This window comes from Poecilia reticulata, chromosome 12, assembly GCF_904066995.2.
Source record: "Poecilia reticulata chromosome 12, P_reticulata-male-v2, whole genome shotgun sequence".
NCBI classification, from domain to species: Eukaryota; Metazoa; Chordata; class Actinopteri; order Cyprinodontiformes; family Poeciliidae; genus Poecilia; species Poecilia reticulata.
In genome coordinates this window covers 29498715-29516035 of record NC_088841.1, presented here as the reverse complement: position 1 = coordinate 29516035, position 17321 = coordinate 29498715, and the positions used below count along the sequence as shown (strand labels likewise).

Below are 17321 nucleotides of genomic sequence, written 5' to 3'. Positions count from 1 at the left end.
CCTCTATGAGTTTTTCTCTGAACTGTTTCCTGGTTTTTCCAGTTAGAGGTGGAGATGTGGCGCCCTCTAGAGGATTTAATCTTAATCTGCAGTTTTATTAAAACACTACAGCTTTTTCTGATTCATGACTTTGTTCCTGCTTCAAGTGAAAATATATTTTTCCTCTCATAAAACTCTTCCAGGGTCTCCACTATCTATGAAATTCAAATGAACACATTTCATGTTCAGTTTCCTTCTGTTTGCTGTTTTTCTGTCAGTTTCAGACTCTGGAGGTGAAAATGATGTTTGGTGTTGAGGAAAGTTTGTCCTGTTTTCACAACAACTGGATCAGAATCAGAAATGTTTTGATTTAAATTTAATCAATGCCCTGATATGTTTTCAATCTGAAAACTGGAAAACAGTAAATACTCCAGTTTTTAGCTGGAGTATTTTAAAGTTCACATTTACTAAAAATAAAACCAGAGAAGAAGAAATTAAATTTTATTAATTGCTTTTAACTGTAAAACTGTAAAATGTCTAATTAAGTTTGACCAATAAATCATGAAACCAACCAATACTGGAGTTGATTAAAACATCAACCGTTTAATCTTTAAAAATTACCCACATTTAAACTTATGAGGAAGTTTTGGTTTATTAGATCAAACTGAAAATAATTCATTTTAAATAAAACTACAAAATAACAAAATCAGGTAAAAGAAAGTTTTCCAAATCAGTTTTTAGGCAGAGATATGAATCTGATGAAATTAACAAACTGTACATTTTTGGTTAAAAGCTCATCGTTCAGTGAAGTTACTGAGTAGATAAAGTATCCAGAAACTTTACTCAAGTAAAAGCAGCAAAACTTCATCACAAAATGACTAGTAGACGTCAAAAGCAGAATGGAAATGTTCACTTTTGAATTTATTTACAGCAATTCATCTTTTCTACAACCAACGTATCAGAACTGAGTTTATGGTTTTCACTGGATAAAGAAACTGTTGAATATTTAGGAGGTTTAAGTTTGTCCTGGTTTACCTGTCCTTTGTTTTCCCAAGATGGCGCCCATCACTTCCGGTTCAGACTTACCGTTAACTGTTGGTAATCTTAATGATGTCATTAGGAAACATGATAAAAACATATTTAAATGCATCATCTATGATAGATTTAACAAAAAGAAACACTGATGTCTAACAGAGAGAGTTAGCGTGGCAGAAACCAAGATGATGCGTGAAAATAAGTTTTATTCTTTACTCTGCACTTATTTAACCTCCAAAACACTGACCACTGCTCTCTACTGCCCTCTGCAGGTTGAATTCATAACAGAAATATACTGAGGAAAACAACGTGGCACTTTTACCTTAGTGCTGTTCAGCTAAAGTTTTGTTTTTTTTAAGTTATTCAAACTAAAATGTCACCTTCTAATGAAGCTCATCAAAAGTTAAGCAATAATTAAAAACCTAAGTAATACTTTTGATTAATTATTGACAATTTATGTAAAGAAGTTTCTGTATTTTTATTTTAAAAATATATCTACGGAGCTCCATAGGGGACACAACTAATTCTTCTCATTGAATTCCTTTACAATAAAATTCAAATACACCCAGAATATACAGTCAAGCTGCACAAATGTAAACCTTTAATGAAATCAGATTACAGTAAAATAAATAAGTGTCCAGACCTTTTTTTTCATTTTTTAGCAGTAATTTGAACCGTAACCTTCAGCAACTTCCTGAATCCAAATGAATCGTGACTCAGGTTGCTAAATGTCCTGCTGGCTTTTATTAACAACCACAGGATGAAACTGCATCACATAAAGGAGCCGTTAGCAGGTCGGCCCTCCGTTCACGTCTCCATCATCATGAGGAGGATCCAGGATGTCGGAACCTGAAACGTCCGTTTGGATTAAAATGTCCCAGAATCTGAGGACAAACCTGGAAAACAGAAACATCTCAGCCAAGTAAACATGAGACACAGAGACAGAATCCACATTTCCTCCAACAACAACGTGATTAAAGTTAAGAAAAGTTAAAAATTAAAAGACTAAGAGAAGCATCAGAGTTCATTTTAATAAAATCCTGAAGAATTTCACAGAAAAGCTGTAAAACATGAGGTAAAGAAGGACAATCAGGAGAAACGGGTTAAAAGTCACTTCAGGAGGACGAAGCTCCTCCAGATGATTACAAACTGGTTCAGCTCATTCACTTTTTTTACATGACAGAAAAACTTTCTACCAAACGCCTCACAGTAGTTTACATCCCACCTCCACTAGAATAAAACGTAATAAGATCAGATTTTATGCTGCAGGTTCTGGTGAAGGACCGGTTTGGGCTCAACGGACAGAACCAGCAGAACGACGCAGCTGCTGGTTTCCTCCAAGCGTTCATTGGATGCTAGGCTACGCCGCTAACGCTAACCGCTTCCGTCAGTCGCTGGCGGACATCTTGCTAAAAATAAGTCTCTATTTAAAAATAATCCTGAGTTAAACGACATTGTGAGTCACGCGGGTGACCTCTGACCCCCGGTAGCGGCGGTCGTCTGTTCGGTGAGTGTTTTCGAGTCATTAGTTCACATAGCATAATTTGGCGTCAGAGCAGGTAAATTTCATCCCTTGCAATAATAAGAAGCTGTTGTCAGATTCCATGATCTTAAGTTTCGTATACAAACAATTTTTAAAGATATGTCATAATATCCTAACGGTTAATGGGCTCTGGTTGTTGGTTAACATCTGGCGCCATCTTGTGGAGAATAATTAACACTGCAGCAGATAATTCAATTTTTCAGCAAAATCTGTCACCTTAATTGGATCCCTTTGCTAATATTTATTATAGATGGATATTTTTGTTGTCAAATCAAACACATTTGGACCAGTTTAACTCACACTTACCCAAAGTTGCTTTATTTTTCAAGATGGTTGTCATGGAGAATTTATTTTTGCACTAAAATCACCAATTAGATTAATCCGTTTGGTGTCGAATCACAGCCTAAATGTTTTAAACACTTTAAAAAAAGAAAACAAGAAGAAGCTAAAAGCTAAAATCAGTGACACAAAGTCTGTGAAGCACGTCTTCATCTCCTGCAGTTGACTAATCCAACCAACTGTTCATCCAACCAAAAATCCATCCAACTGTTCATCCAACCAACAAACCATCCAACTGTTCATCCAACCAACAATCCATCCAACTGTTCATCCAACCAACAATCCATCCAACTGTTCATCCAACCAACAATCCATCCAACTGTTCATCCAGGTCTGGAGGTGTGTGATTTTCTGAACAAGATAGCACCAAAATATATAAAATATATAAAAATTGAGAGTTAAAGATTAGAGAACATTTTGCTTTGCAAAGGTTTATAAAATCTGAACAATTTCCTGCCAGAACCAAAATAATAAAGGGAAGAAAAAAAATTATATCGCAGCAGATAAAGAAAACCAAACTCTAAATCTATTGTTAATCTCTTCATGTTAAATAAATGAAAAAATATATTACTTATTAAATATTTAGTTAATATTGCAGTTTGAATCGGGCAGAACTGATCTGATCGTTTCCATAGCAACGATCAGAAGCAAGACCTTGCTCCAGAACTACAGCGAGCTCACTGATGAGGTCATAGATTACATCATGTTCATCACAGCAGATCAAAGACATTCTGAGGCTTTGAATGCTGGAATCTCAACACATCAGCCAGAATCCAAACGCTTCTCTAAGATTAGTTTCTGTCTAGTGAGTATTTTTATTTTTTGAAGATGCCATACCCTTTTGTTTTATCACTCGGCTTAGGCGTCGGATATCTGGTGACAAAAGGAATGAGGAAGGTTTTTGATCATTTCTTCCCAGGAGACGAATCGGACGAAAGGAGCGGAGACGAATCGGACGAAAGAACCACTCAGAACGACAACGAGAGAGATTGGTTCTGGGACGGACTTCCATCCCGTCCCACCCCACAACCTGACCCGGCTGGGGATGAAGATAGAGATTTGTTCTTGGATGGATTTCCATCCCGTCCCGAAGCACAACCTGACCCGGCTGGGGAGGATGAGAGAGATTGGTTCTGGGATGGACTTCCATCCCGTCCCAAACCACAAGCTGACCCGGCTGGGAACGTTTGTGTAGAACAGGCGGCAGATCCTGAGTCTACAGAGACTTCACAAAACAGGACTGCAGAGAGTCGAACTGATCAAACCGACCCAGCTGGAGAGGTTTCAGGGAACGTCACAGCTTCCAAGCTGTTTTTGGGAGGGACTGTTCCCAAAAACAAAACGACCGCGGACAATAAAGATCACTCGAAGGATCAGGAAAGACTAAACCACCAGCATGGGGTGGTTCGACATCTTCTTCTGAAGACAGACTTTGGGCCCAGGTTCTTAACGGTGCACGAAAGAAGAACCACCCCGGACGGTGTGGCTCACCGTCAGAAGAAGAAGACAGACTTTGGGACCAGGTTCTGAACAGTTTACAAAGTATGAACCACCCCGGACGGGGTGGCTCACCGTCAGAAGAAGAAGACAGACTTTGGGCCCAGGTTCTGAAAGGTGCACAAAAGAACCACCCTAGACGGGGTGGCTCACCGTCAGAAGAAGAAGACAGACTTTGGGCTCAGGTTCTGAACGGTTCACAGATGAAGGACCACCCCGGACGGGGTGGCTCACCGTCAGAAGAAGAAGACAGACTTTGGGCCAGGTTCTGAACAGTTTACAAAGGATGAACCACCCCGGACGGGGTGGCTCACCGTCAGAAGAAGAAGACAGACTTTTGGCCCAGGTTCTGAACAGTTTACAAAGTATGAACCACCCCGGACGGGGTGGCTCACCGTCAGAAGAAGAAGACAGACTTTTGGCCCAGGTTCTGAACAGTTTACAAAGTATGAACCACCCCGGACGGGGTGGCTCACCGTCAGAAGAAGACAGACTTTTGGCCCAGGTTCTGAACAGTTTACAAAGTATGAACCACCCCGGACGGGGTGGCTCACCGTCAGAAGAAGAAGACAGACTTTTGGCCCAGGTTCTGAACAGTTTACAAAGTATGAACCACCCCGGACGGGGTGGCTCACCGTCAGAAGAAGAAGACAGACTTTTGGCCCAGGTTCTGAACAGTTTACAAAGTATGAACCACCCCGGACGGGGTGGCTCACCGTCAGAAGAAGAAGACAGACTTTGGGCCCTGGTTCTGAACTGTTTACAAACGAAGAACCACTCAGAACGGGGTGGCTCACCATCGAAGGAAGAAGACAGATGAGGAGAAACTCTGGGACCAGTTTTTACTGTGTTCCCTACAGAAAATCTGATCCAGATGGGAAGTTTTCTATGACTTTCTAGAACAAAATGATTATTTTGTGATTACAGCTGCCGTAAAGATGGGAGCCTCATGACAACGACGGAGGACAACCTCTGTACCAGTTTCCCTACAGTCTCAGAAATTGTTTGCAGTTTTTAAAGCGTTCTGAAGACGACGTGTACAAGAAGGAGATTCATCATGAAAATCAAAAGCATGAAGAGAAACACCACACGCTGCAGAGAATCCTAGCTAACGATTTCTCCTGCCATTCCTCTCAAAAACAACCAAGCTGGTTTTGGAGAGGAGCAGGAAACAATGAATATTGTGAATAAACTATAAAAAGTTAATATCTTGTTTGAAGGTTTCTCTCCAGACGCTCCGGCTTCCTGCTACACTCTAAAGTCATCATTGTTGGGTTGATTAGTCTCTAAATGTTCCTTTGGTGTGAATAAAACATTTATTTTGTGAATAAAACATCAGGGCTGCACAGTGGATCAGTTGGTACCACTGCTGCCTTGCAGTAAGAAAGTCCTGGGTTTGAATCCCAGCCTATATATTTCATATATATATATATATATATATATATATATTTTTTTTTTTTTTTTTCTCTACAGGGTTGAGAAAAGGCTCTAAAACATCTCATTTTGAACTGAACTTTACCTAAGAAGGATTTAGAATAAAAAATGTAATGAACATTTTTTATGTTCATTACATAAAAAATGTTTGGGTCGGTCTGTTGGGTCGACCCAACAGACCGACCCAAACATTTTCAGGTCACTTTTAAAGTGTATGGAAGTATTTTGGTGTCATGATCACGTTGATGTCGTCTCGTCCAGAAGCTGATGTGATCATCTTGATCCTGGTGGATCCATAGCCAGAGGTTCTGCTGCTGCCTGGACCGTCCTACCATCCAACCGGGTCGTGACCCCAGTCTGTTGTTCTGATGTTCTTCTTCATCTCTTTGGATTGTTTGAACAAACTGTAAGTTTGCTTTGTTTCCTTCTTTAACTTTGTCTTCAGGAACTTTCCTGCTTGTTTCTTCTCTCTGATGTTTGGAGAAAATGTTCACTTCTGATTTAAACTCAAAGTTTAATCTCTCTTCCTTTTGAAAGTTAATCTAAAGGATTATTAGATTATTGATGAACTGGAATCAAACAACATGATGAACAGCTGATGTTTCTCTGTTTTCTTCTCTGAACAAACTGCTTCATGTTGTTTCCTGGTATCAAATTCTTGTCTCCACCATCAAAGTCAGAATCAACAGTTTTCTGTTGCTCCCTTTCAAAATAAAACATATTGTTAAAATGTGTTTGATTCAGTCAGATTATTAAATAGTGAATCTTCTCCACTTGTAGAGTTTAATGATTGTTAACTAAAATCCTTCCTGTTGTTCAGGTTGAACCAGTGAATGTTAATGTTGCTCCATGTCTCCATCTAGTGGACTGATAGTAGAAGTGCAGCAGCTGATGCAGCTTCCTCTCCTCTGTAAATCTTTTTAGCTGCTGCTGCCACCAGCAGACGTGGCTCAGTTTAATGTGCCATGTCTGACCATGTTGGAGGAAGAAGAGAGGAAAATATTCTGCTGCTCTGACCTAAAGATCAGGCCTTCTGATGGTTGGTTTTTATTATCAATTTGGTCATAAAAAGTAAATATTTCTGTAAAGACCTTCACTGGTTCTGTCAGAAGGAATGGACCAGAACTCCAGCAATGTATCATGAGAACCTTGTGGAAGGAAACCAGAACATTTGACCCAAATTAGACTGAAGGAAATTCTGACCAAACGTGAGGAGATGGATGCAAACTTCTAAATATAAAGTTATGAAACTGTCTCCAATATATATTTATGTTTTTCTCTTTCTTATTTCTGAATCATGGGGCATTTCACATTCTGGGGTAAAAGTTACTCCAGACATCAAAATGTACAAATAATCTGAATTCAGATTTAGGATTAAGTTACTTAATTAATCCTGAGTTTAAGTAAGTTACTTACTTACTTAAGTTACTTACTTAAGTAAGTAAGTAAAGTTTATTCATAAAGCACTTTTCACAGACATAGAATCACAGCACTGTAAAATAGAGTTATACAAAAATACACAAAGCCAACAAAAGAACTGCGACTACAACTCCTGACCTGTGGCTACAACTCCTGAGGTGGGCCTCCCATACCTGAGCTACTGTTATCAGACTGTTATCTGACGGAATGAACCATCAAATAAGGCTTCTGCATGTTGGTGTTCACGCCAAAGCCTGACTATGACATATTTTGTTGTCTTGGCCCTTTTATCGCAGCCTGTGGGGTTTTCCCTGACTGGGAACGAGGATACAACCTGTTGAATGTGACAGGTAGTCAATCAGATAGCGCGGTGACGTAAGAACAGAGGGGAATCCCAAACAGCTGACATATCGCGCAACTGAGAGTCCGGTGGATATCGGTGATGATATGTGGAAATGTTTATTATTATATGTACATCATTATTATGTGTTTATTATGTTTATTCAGTTAAAAATGTTAACTAGGAAAAAACAGTCACAAAGGTTTGGAGAATCGGCCGACAATTCTTAAATCTTGCCGTCTAAACCAGACTTAAGACTCACAAGGTCTACTCATCTCTCAACCACTGCCCAAATGCTCTTACTCTGGTCGCTATGGTAAAGTTTACATATCCCTTCAAAATAAGATACAGATGCGCCACAAAAACGAACATTTTACTTTTGTGAAAATTTTAACTCACTATAATGACTAACAGGAGCCCTGAGCTTGTTTCTCTGCAATGAGACTGTTCCATCTGGGAGTGATGGGAGACAATGACACCTGAAGTGTTGCTTATATTCACAGCCTGCTTGGTCTCTACGTGGCGAATCAGCTTGAAGCTGCATTGCCTCTTTAGCCAGCCGGCTTGTAATGTGGGACTCACCTACCGGTCCGGGATAAATCCATTCTCCTGTTTCTGGGCCTTTACCCTTCGCAAAGAAACTTTCCAAAGACATCTGATCTTTTTCTTGTGGGCTCAGTGTTGGCGCGCAAGTAACCGAGAGAATCCGGTTAAAGGATTTTCAAAATAAAAGATCCTGCAGACTCAAATAATACATAAAACGGAAATATTTAATTATTTCTTATGCGGCCCGGTACCAATTGGTCCACGGACCGGTACCGGGGGTTGGGGACCACTGCTCTAGAGTATTTAGTCTTAATCTGCAGTTTTAGAAAAACTACAGTTCCATTTCATCCCTACTCACCACCAGAGGTGGTGCTTCAAGCATTAAATAATCACTGTTGCGCATTCGCTGGTCGATCACTAATGACAAAGGCCATTTCTCAATATGCGTACCTGTATGGCAAGCCGTTTTAACAAAAATGTGGTTTCATCTGAATATTTGTAATTACATTTACAGATATCTAAATATGCATTTTGATTAGACAAAATTACATTTTGACTATCTGGAATGGTAATTTAAGATAGCTGCACTTTTTTAAAGTGTTATTTTCTTATGAATGAAGACAGATGTTTTCTTGACCCTGTCCCAAGAGGAAGCTGTACTCTGTTGGCAGGATCAGATTGTTTTACACCAGCTGTTAAATCTTATCAAAGTGGTCAACAGGTTAAACTCACACACAGACTCATGTTTTCTTTGCACTGATTTGCCAATTGATACTCTAATTATTCTTTATTCTTCTAAGTCATATATTGGTCTTGTTATCACATTTTATTTCAATAGTTATATTTTATTTTATTATCAGTAAGGGAGAGATTTTGTGGTAGCTTTTAGTTTTATTTATTTCTCTTTAAAACTTCATTCCTTATATTAGCTCTCCTCCTGTAATTTTCCTTTTCTATTATAACTCAGTAAACTTAATATTTTAAAAAGCTGCTCCTTTAGAACTGTATTTTGTCAATTGTTTGACCCTCTTCTTATATAAGGCCTACACGAGAAATAAATGTTTCCCATCGTGTTGAACCCAAAAAATAACTGTATTTTAGAAGCAGTTCCATAATTGCTAATGTGTAAATCTCCAATTTAGACCAATTTAATTTGAATCATCATATTTTCTTGTCATTTTAAAACCTCAAAGGATGATCAGCCTGTTTTACAAGAATAAAGTTAACCATCCATCCATCCATCCATCCATCCATCCATCCATCCATTTTCTGCCGCTTATCTGGGGTCGGGTCGTGGGAGCCCAGACTCCCTCTCCCCCCAAAAAAGTTAACTATGTCACTAAATATCAAAAATGACTTATTTTATTCTAATCATAGTTTTAAATCCCAAATTTCAACCATTTTAACCTTTGATCCATTTATTCTTTTGAAAACCTATTTATAAAATATTTAATTGAATAGTGAATTACCCTTTTTATATTGTTTATCAATTATCAATATATTTTTCCGTTTTGGGGAGAAAATTGATACAACTAAGTTTATTAAACTTAGCTTAATAAGTTTAATAAACGTATTAAACTTAATAATACTTAATAATACTTAATACTTAAGTTGTTTAACTTTAAATAAGTTAAACAACTTATTTTAAATCATGTGAAGAGAGATGCAACAATCCAACAATCACTTTCCCTGTTTTAGGAAACACTTGTATTTGACTGGTGATATTATTAAGTTTAGTGTATTCAATTCATAAATTTTAGTTATTCCATATCCAAATAGTTAGCTCATTTAATGAATTTTGATTTAACCTTAATAACCTCTTTTGTCAAGAACTAAAAAGAGCTCAAAACTACAAATTTGATCATTAAATTAATTCGGTGCATCTCCCTCTTTTTCTATAACAGAACACTATAAATGTTCTGTCATAGAAATCAATCCACTTCAACACTTTAAATAATAGTCTTCAAATGTAAAAGTTTAATTTTGTTTTCTTCGAATTATAGCCACTGTGACGTGAGCCAAATAAATTTAGATCATCTTCCTTTGTAGTTGAAGCGTGGCACACAGTGCAAGTCAGTTATGGTTAAGAAAAAGTATGTAATTATAATAGTTTGTCCTTTTCCCCTTCTTGTCACGCTGGAAGGCAAAAAACACATTAGCATGATGTGGGACAAACAGAGTGAATCATCGAGGAAGTTAATGCATTTCCGAGAAATGCAGAGAGTTGTAACAGTTGTTTCACACCAACCTTCCTATTCCATAATAAAACCTCTGACACCAGGAGATGGGATGTCCTTCACAACCTTAGCATTAAACAGCAGGGGTCAGGATGTGAAGGCAGCGGACCGCGTGTGTGCTATAAAAAAAATGAAGGAGAGAAAAAGTGGCATCACACAAGACAAAAATTTATAAATAACTTATTCACCACTATCAAGTTTTGTTGGCATTCATTTTGTCTCCAACCTGCAGACTGAAGGAAACCTCAGAGGCAGAGCTTTTGGTGCTCAGGTCACATGATCAGAGGTGAGAAATCCAGGATCAATCACGACAACACAAAACCAGGACCACTGCTGAGCGACTTGACAGGCCACAGTCCTTTATCTGCTGTATCAGAAGGCGTCCAGAGTAGTGGCCATTCCTGCCGTGTAGAAACATCTGGAATGCAGTCTCTTTGATGAACCTAGGTCAGCCTCTTGAGTTGACGGAGTGGGATGTAGAAACACAGCAGATCAGTCATTCACTCAAACCTCCGTCTCACTTCGGACAGAAGGCTTTGATCTTTGTGGTCCCGACTCCCTGCTGATTCTGGTCGTAGAAGACTCTCACAGCTGACGCCTGGGCCCCTTTCGTTTAACCAGGTGTGAAAGATTACAGCCAAAGCAGACATATGTTGCCAGATCCTGTGAGCAGCACCTTGCACTCAAGTGGCAACAGAACACTGTTCATCTTCACTGACCTTAGTAATTGTTCAGTGGCTTTTGGCTTTCATACAGCAGTCCAGTAGAAGAAGGGCACAATTCAGATATTCACGTCCTTGTGTCTAAAAGCACAGCAGCGGCCTGATGTGGAAATCAAAAAAGATCCTTTCAAATCACGTCATCACCTGGTTTCTGAGCTTGAAAGACCCAGCCTCAAAGATCGCCACCAGGAGACAGGAAGCAGCACTGCCAGAGGAAAAATAACACAAAGTAATTAAGAAAAATCAACAAAAGTGTATGCCACATTTTGCTCACTTTAACTTTTATAAATAAAATGTATTTTCTTTATGTTGTGATGCATCTTCCAGTATAGCCTTGGATTTGTCCAATCAATGCCAGAACTCACTGGATCAGAGACACGGTCCACTACTTCAAGCCCTGAACTTTAAAGAGAATAAAAATAGAAATGTGTTAAAATGATTCACCATCAGATGTGTCAGAATTATAGAGTAAAGACACTTACTGTTTGAAATCAATAAATGTTAGAACCTCAATGACATTCACTGTGCTTGTGCCAGATATCAACATATAAAATCATTACCTCTCACAAACTCTTAAAGAATATAAACAAAATCTAGAATGTCCTAGTACTAACACTCTTAAAAGTTGTGATTCAATTGCACTTGTCAAATAATTATGAATTTAATATTATTCGACTAAATACCAAACATCCTTGTCACTGTCCCACGCTTCAAGACAAAGTCCTATTTCCTTAATTCTTTAAAACTCTCTCCTCATATCTTTTATTTTCATATTTATGACATTCTAATACAACATGCTGTTGTTTCATATTTTCCACTGTGATCACATTTACCAGTTTTGTGCTTTTGAATTTTAAAGTGTATAGTTAAATCCTGTCTGTCCAAATCTCAACCTCATCTCTCTTTCTGTCTTTCTGTTTCTTCCTTCTCCTACAATCTTCTGAATTTTATAAAACCATCCTCCTGTTTTTCTTCTTCCCCCCGTTTTGCCGTTCTTTCATCCGTTTTTCTTTAATAATACCCTTTCCTTCGGATTTACTTGTTTTAACTGTAAAACTAAAGTGATTTTGAATAAATTTTATCCAGTCTGGCTTATTAAAATTCCATATTTATTGACCTTATTATTTAAAGTTAGTGCTACTCTTATTGTAAAGGGATAATGATCACTACCTATTGTTGGATATTTATCACAAATACCAGCTAAAACATTAGAGACAATAGTTAAATCAACAACTGATTCCTTCCCTGTTCTTACATTGATTCTTGTTCCCTCCCATCATTGATACATACTAGATTTTTCATTTCCATTAATTCTTCTATAACTTGTCTGTTTTTATCATTACATTTACCCCACAATGTACTATTTGTATTAAAATCCCCACAACAAATTACTTTCCCTTCCAAATATTCAGTTAACTCCTCCATTATTCCAATCGATAGTTTTACATGGATTATAAAAACGTATTTTAAATTCTTCCCATATCTCAGTTACTTTATATTCAGTTCTTTCCCTGAATCCTGATATTGTCTCCCTTGCTTTATAAATATTCCCTTCTGTCATTTCCTTTAATCACAGAATCTAATCTTGTTTTTATCCAGGTTTCCTGAATACAAATAATTTCTGGTTGTTCTTCAATATAACTTTTAAGTTCCTTTCAGTTAGAGATTAAACTTCCAACATCCATTGTAATATAAACATGAACTGTTTTCAGCTGATGGTCCTGGTCTCACATATACCTCTAACTTTTTATGTTCTCCCATAATCCAGATTTAATCTTAATCTGCAGTTTTATTAAAACTCTACAGCTTTTTCTGATTCATGACTTTGTTCCTGCTTTAAGTGAAAATATATTTTTCCTCTCATAATACTCTTCCAGGGTCTCCACAGTAAAAAAAAACTGTATTACATGTAAAATGTCTCATTAAATTTGATGAAAAAAATCATCAAACCCACTACACTGTAAAACATTTGAAGATGGTTTAACTTGAAAATCAAAGTCCATCTGCTGCCTTCAAAATGTCATTTAAGTCAACATGTTAAATATCAACTTATTTTGCTTTAGAATAATTTAAATTCTTGTTTTAAATTGGATGAACTAGATTTCTGATCTGATAATGAATTTTATTAACATGACAATGAATTCAGCTCAGAAACTTTGAACAAAACATTTTCCTCTAGGTTCATTAAAATAAACATGAAGTTTTTCTGTCACAAACTCACATTTAGGTTCAAAATCTAAAACTCACAAAATTTATTTGGCTTAAAGAGTAGAAGACAGACACAGAACCAAATGTGATTAAATTAATATCTGCAACAAAAACTAATGAAATCATCAAAAATAAAATTAAAAATTCAGTTTAGAGCTAAATAATTAACAAGCTACAGATTTATGGAGTCAATTTGTAAAGTTACACAAGGCAAAAAAATAACAGCAATATTTTTTAAAGACATGATCATTTTTCAAAGTCATATTTTCACCATGTTATTAATATATTTATAAATGTCAAGTAACAAACAAAACATTTAATAAAAGGGTAAATATGTAGCTTAGACAATAATATTTACATTTAAAAATTATTTGGTTTGTAAAATAAACACATTGCTGGGATCATTTTGCTCACAAATTCAATAAAATCTACATTTTTTATACATCAGTTCCTGATAAACAGAAATAATTACCCAGAGATGAACAAAAAAACAGGACCTCTCACTCTGAGCGATTTTAGAATCAGAGCTGAACTCAGACTAAAGAGTCAGATGAGAAAGATTAACACTGCCCTGCTGCTTCCAGCAGCCTGGAGATGAATCTGAATCTGATCAGAGATGAAGAAGATGATCAGATCATCTCCAGATGATCAGATCATCTCCAGATGATCTCATCATCTCCAGATGATCAGATCATCTCCAGATGATCTCATCATCTCCAGTTTCCTCTTTAAAACTCACAGTTTCAATCTGATCAATAAGTTTTTATCTGGACTTTGTTCTTCATGCTGAGATCATCAGAGCTGCTGCTTCATCACTGAGATCTTCATCGGTACGATCTTTAATGTTTTACGAGTGTAGAAATACGGAAACATCTTGTCAGTGAAGGTGTGTGTGAAGGTGTGTATGTGTGTGTTAGTATCCAGATCAGAGAAGGACAGTTTTCCTCTGTCCCAGTCCAGATTCACTCTGATCCTCTGGAGATTCTTCTGGACTGAGAGACGAGTGGGAGGAGCTGGAGGAGAAAATGCTGAGCAATCACCTGAAGAGAACAATATATACAACCATCCAGACTTTATGCTTCCCTTCCTCTGAACTGACTCTTCTATCACACCAAGTGCCCAGAATTCACTGTCTCCAACATCAACATCCCAGCTGTGGTTCCCTGAGTTAAAACCTTCAGAACTCAGAACAGAGTAGTAACTAAATCTTTCTGGATTATCAGGAAGCTGCTGTTTCTCTCCTCTCCTCCCATTGGTCAGATCTTCAGACAGATGGAGGTGTGTACCAGCCGTGTTTGGGTCCAGAACCAGAGGAGTGTAGGTCACCATGGTCTCCATGTTGCTCCAGATGTTGAAGGCCAGGTTGCCCAGATGTTTGGCCTGGTCTATCAGAGCTCCTGAGGGCAGCTGTGGATCCTCCAGCAGGGGGCAGCGCTGGACTCTTTCCACTGCAGCCTTGTAGTTGTGCAGGAATGAGACGTCTGCAGCTCTCAGCTCCTCCTCTGTGGCTCTGACTGTGTCTGAAAGAGCTGCTATCTCTCTGCTCAGAGCCTCCATCTTCTCCTTCATCATCCCTCTCTTCTGCTCCTCTTCCTCCCTCAGTGCAGCCAGCCTGGCCTCCTCTTCCTCTGCTAGAAACTGATGAAGCTGCTTAAACTGCTCCCTAATCTGCCTCTCTGTGTGTCGGGCCTGGACCTTCAGGTGTTCTGCTGTCTGATCAAACTTCTCCTGAACTTTCTTCCTGAGCTCCAGCTTCTCCTTTAAAGGCTCCAGAGTTTCCTGAAGCTTCTTCTTGTGTTGCTGAGCAGCTTCATCGATGGGTTTAAATTTATGGTTTTTGTGTAAATCTGAATGACTGCAAATGACACAAACTGGCTGCTCATTGTCCAGACAGAAGAGTTTGAGTTTCTCAGAGTGCAGAGAGCAGAGATCCTCTGAAGCTTTTTGGTTTCTCTGCTGTAAGAAAGACTCACACAGATTCTTCAGAGCCAGATTAGTAAGTGGAAGATCTTTAGAAGATCTCCTTTTACAAACTGGACAATCTCTTGCTGGTTTCTCTCTCCAGTATTTCTGCAGACACTCCTTACAGAAGCTGTGGCTACATGACAGAATAACCGGATCCTTAAATATTTCCAGACAGACCGGACAGCAGAGATCATCGTCTGATCTGGAAGCCATTTTGTCTCAGAGTGAAGCTGAAACCACAGCAGACAGAAAGTCAAACCAGGAAGTCAGTTTCTCTCCTGTAGAAACTTTATGAACTTACTTTCACTTTGATTTGCTTGTTTTTCCTCCTGCAGCAGTCTGTGTTTCAGCGTCTAGTTGCTCAGTTCTCTCTCTGCTCTCCTTGTTCAGAGTTAGTTTGATTTCAGTCGGAGACGAAGGCAGGTGTCAGAGTTCATCCTCAGGGCGTTTACTCAGTGAGATTTTCTCTGAAGTGTTTCCTGTTTTTTCCAGTTGTTCCTGTTGGAATCAGTCAAGAGGCGGAGATGTGGCGCCCTCTAGAGGATTTAATCTTAATCTGCAGTTTTATTAAAATACTACAGCTTTTTCTGATTCATGACTTTGTTCCTGCTTTAAGTGAAAATATATTTTTCCTCTCATAAAACTCTTCCAGGGTCTCCACTATCTATGAAATTCAAATGAACACATTTCATGTTCAGTTTCCTTCTGTTTGCTGTTTTTCTGTCAGTTTCAGACTCTGAAGGTGAAAATGATGTTTGGTGATCAGGAAAGTTTGTCCTGTTTTCAGAACAACTGGATCAGAATCAGAAATGTTTTGATTTAAATTGAATGCCATTTTTATTACTGTAGCTGAAAACTGGAAAACAGTAAATATTTCAGAAAGTATTTTTTTACCGGTTGTACCAGGGGAATCCTGGTACAACTGCAAGATCTTTGCCAGAATATGAGAAATAAAGGCAATCTACTGCATGAACCTCCTACCTGGGTTCTAACTCTAATGTCATGCATGAATGGTTTCCAGCCCCTTGAACGAGCTGTAAGCTTAGAGCTGCAGGTTGTATTTGGGGTTGAGCCAAAATCAGCTGAGAAAGTTCAGTTGCTGACAATATTTCAAGTCACAAGGCGATAGGCTGGTAGTCTGGGAGTCAGACGTTTGAACATGCTGCAAAGGAACTACTAGGATTACATGCAGTAGGGGTTGGATTATTACAACCTGCTACATATACTTTGTTCTCCTGCCGTGCTCCGTCTTTCTGTCTGTCTGCCTCGGACTGATGTGACGGAGGACTTTGTGTCCTTGAGCTGATTGACAAAATGACATAGAAGTTATTTACCGTCGCAGCTAAGATATCTGCTGTCTTTAGACCTTAGCGAGATGCTACAGCTAAATGAGCCTCTTTAAGGTTTGGATCTGCAGCTCATTCACTGGATTCCTCCAGACACATGATCTGTCCAGCATAAAGAGCTGCAGGGTTTGACCTGGTAGTGGCAAGTGCAGGAGAGGACGCAATGCACCGCTTGGTCTCTAACCAGGGTGTGTGCTCCTCCTCCTCCTGTTGGTATTTAACCTTGTGCAGTTGTCAGTGTAAATATGGAAGAGTTGTTTTACAGGTTTTAAATCAGTGATTTGGTGTTGATACTTTGATTCATCAAGTCGTTTTGAGATGAATAATTAAGAAGTTCCAGTTATTAAAACTTGGATAAATGTCAGTTGCCCAGATTTCACATTCATGTCATTGTGGTTGAGGTTTTTTTGCTCCCATCATAATAATTAGATCTTGAATCATTTTGAGTTTATGACTCTGTGTCCTTTTCTCACTCTTTAACCTTGTGAATGGTTCTCTAACCACACCAGTTAAAGAAATTAAATCTGACAAGGCGGAGACAGACTCCTTTAGCAAATACTCAGATTGTCTCAGCTGGGCTCTATCCAGATAGCACACGATGTTAAATCAACGTTGAAAAATAGTTAGAATCGTTCCTTTTTGGTTGAAGTCGACAAATGATGGTGGAACAACCATCAAACAACCATCCAATCAAACCGTTGAAACTGTGTC

The 17321-nt window shown here is 38.4% G+C and overlaps 2 protein-coding genes across 2 annotated transcripts in view; both read right to left on the bottom strand.

Moving 5' to 3' along the window:
* Positions 1–17321, bottom strand: part of LOC145554009 (NACHT, LRR and PYD domains-containing protein 3-like) — a 143207-nt gene that overhangs the window by 27841 nt on the left and 98045 nt on the right. The gene's annotated exons all lie outside the window — the stretch shown is intronic.
* Positions 14020–15700, bottom strand: LOC145554002 (nuclear factor 7, brain-like). Its single transcript, XM_081613221.1, has one exon. It carries the CDS (start codon positions 15475–15477, stop codon positions 14095–14097), a length of 1383 nt encoding a protein of 460 aa, XP_081469347.1. The 5' UTR covers positions 15478–15700; the 3' UTR covers positions 14020–14094.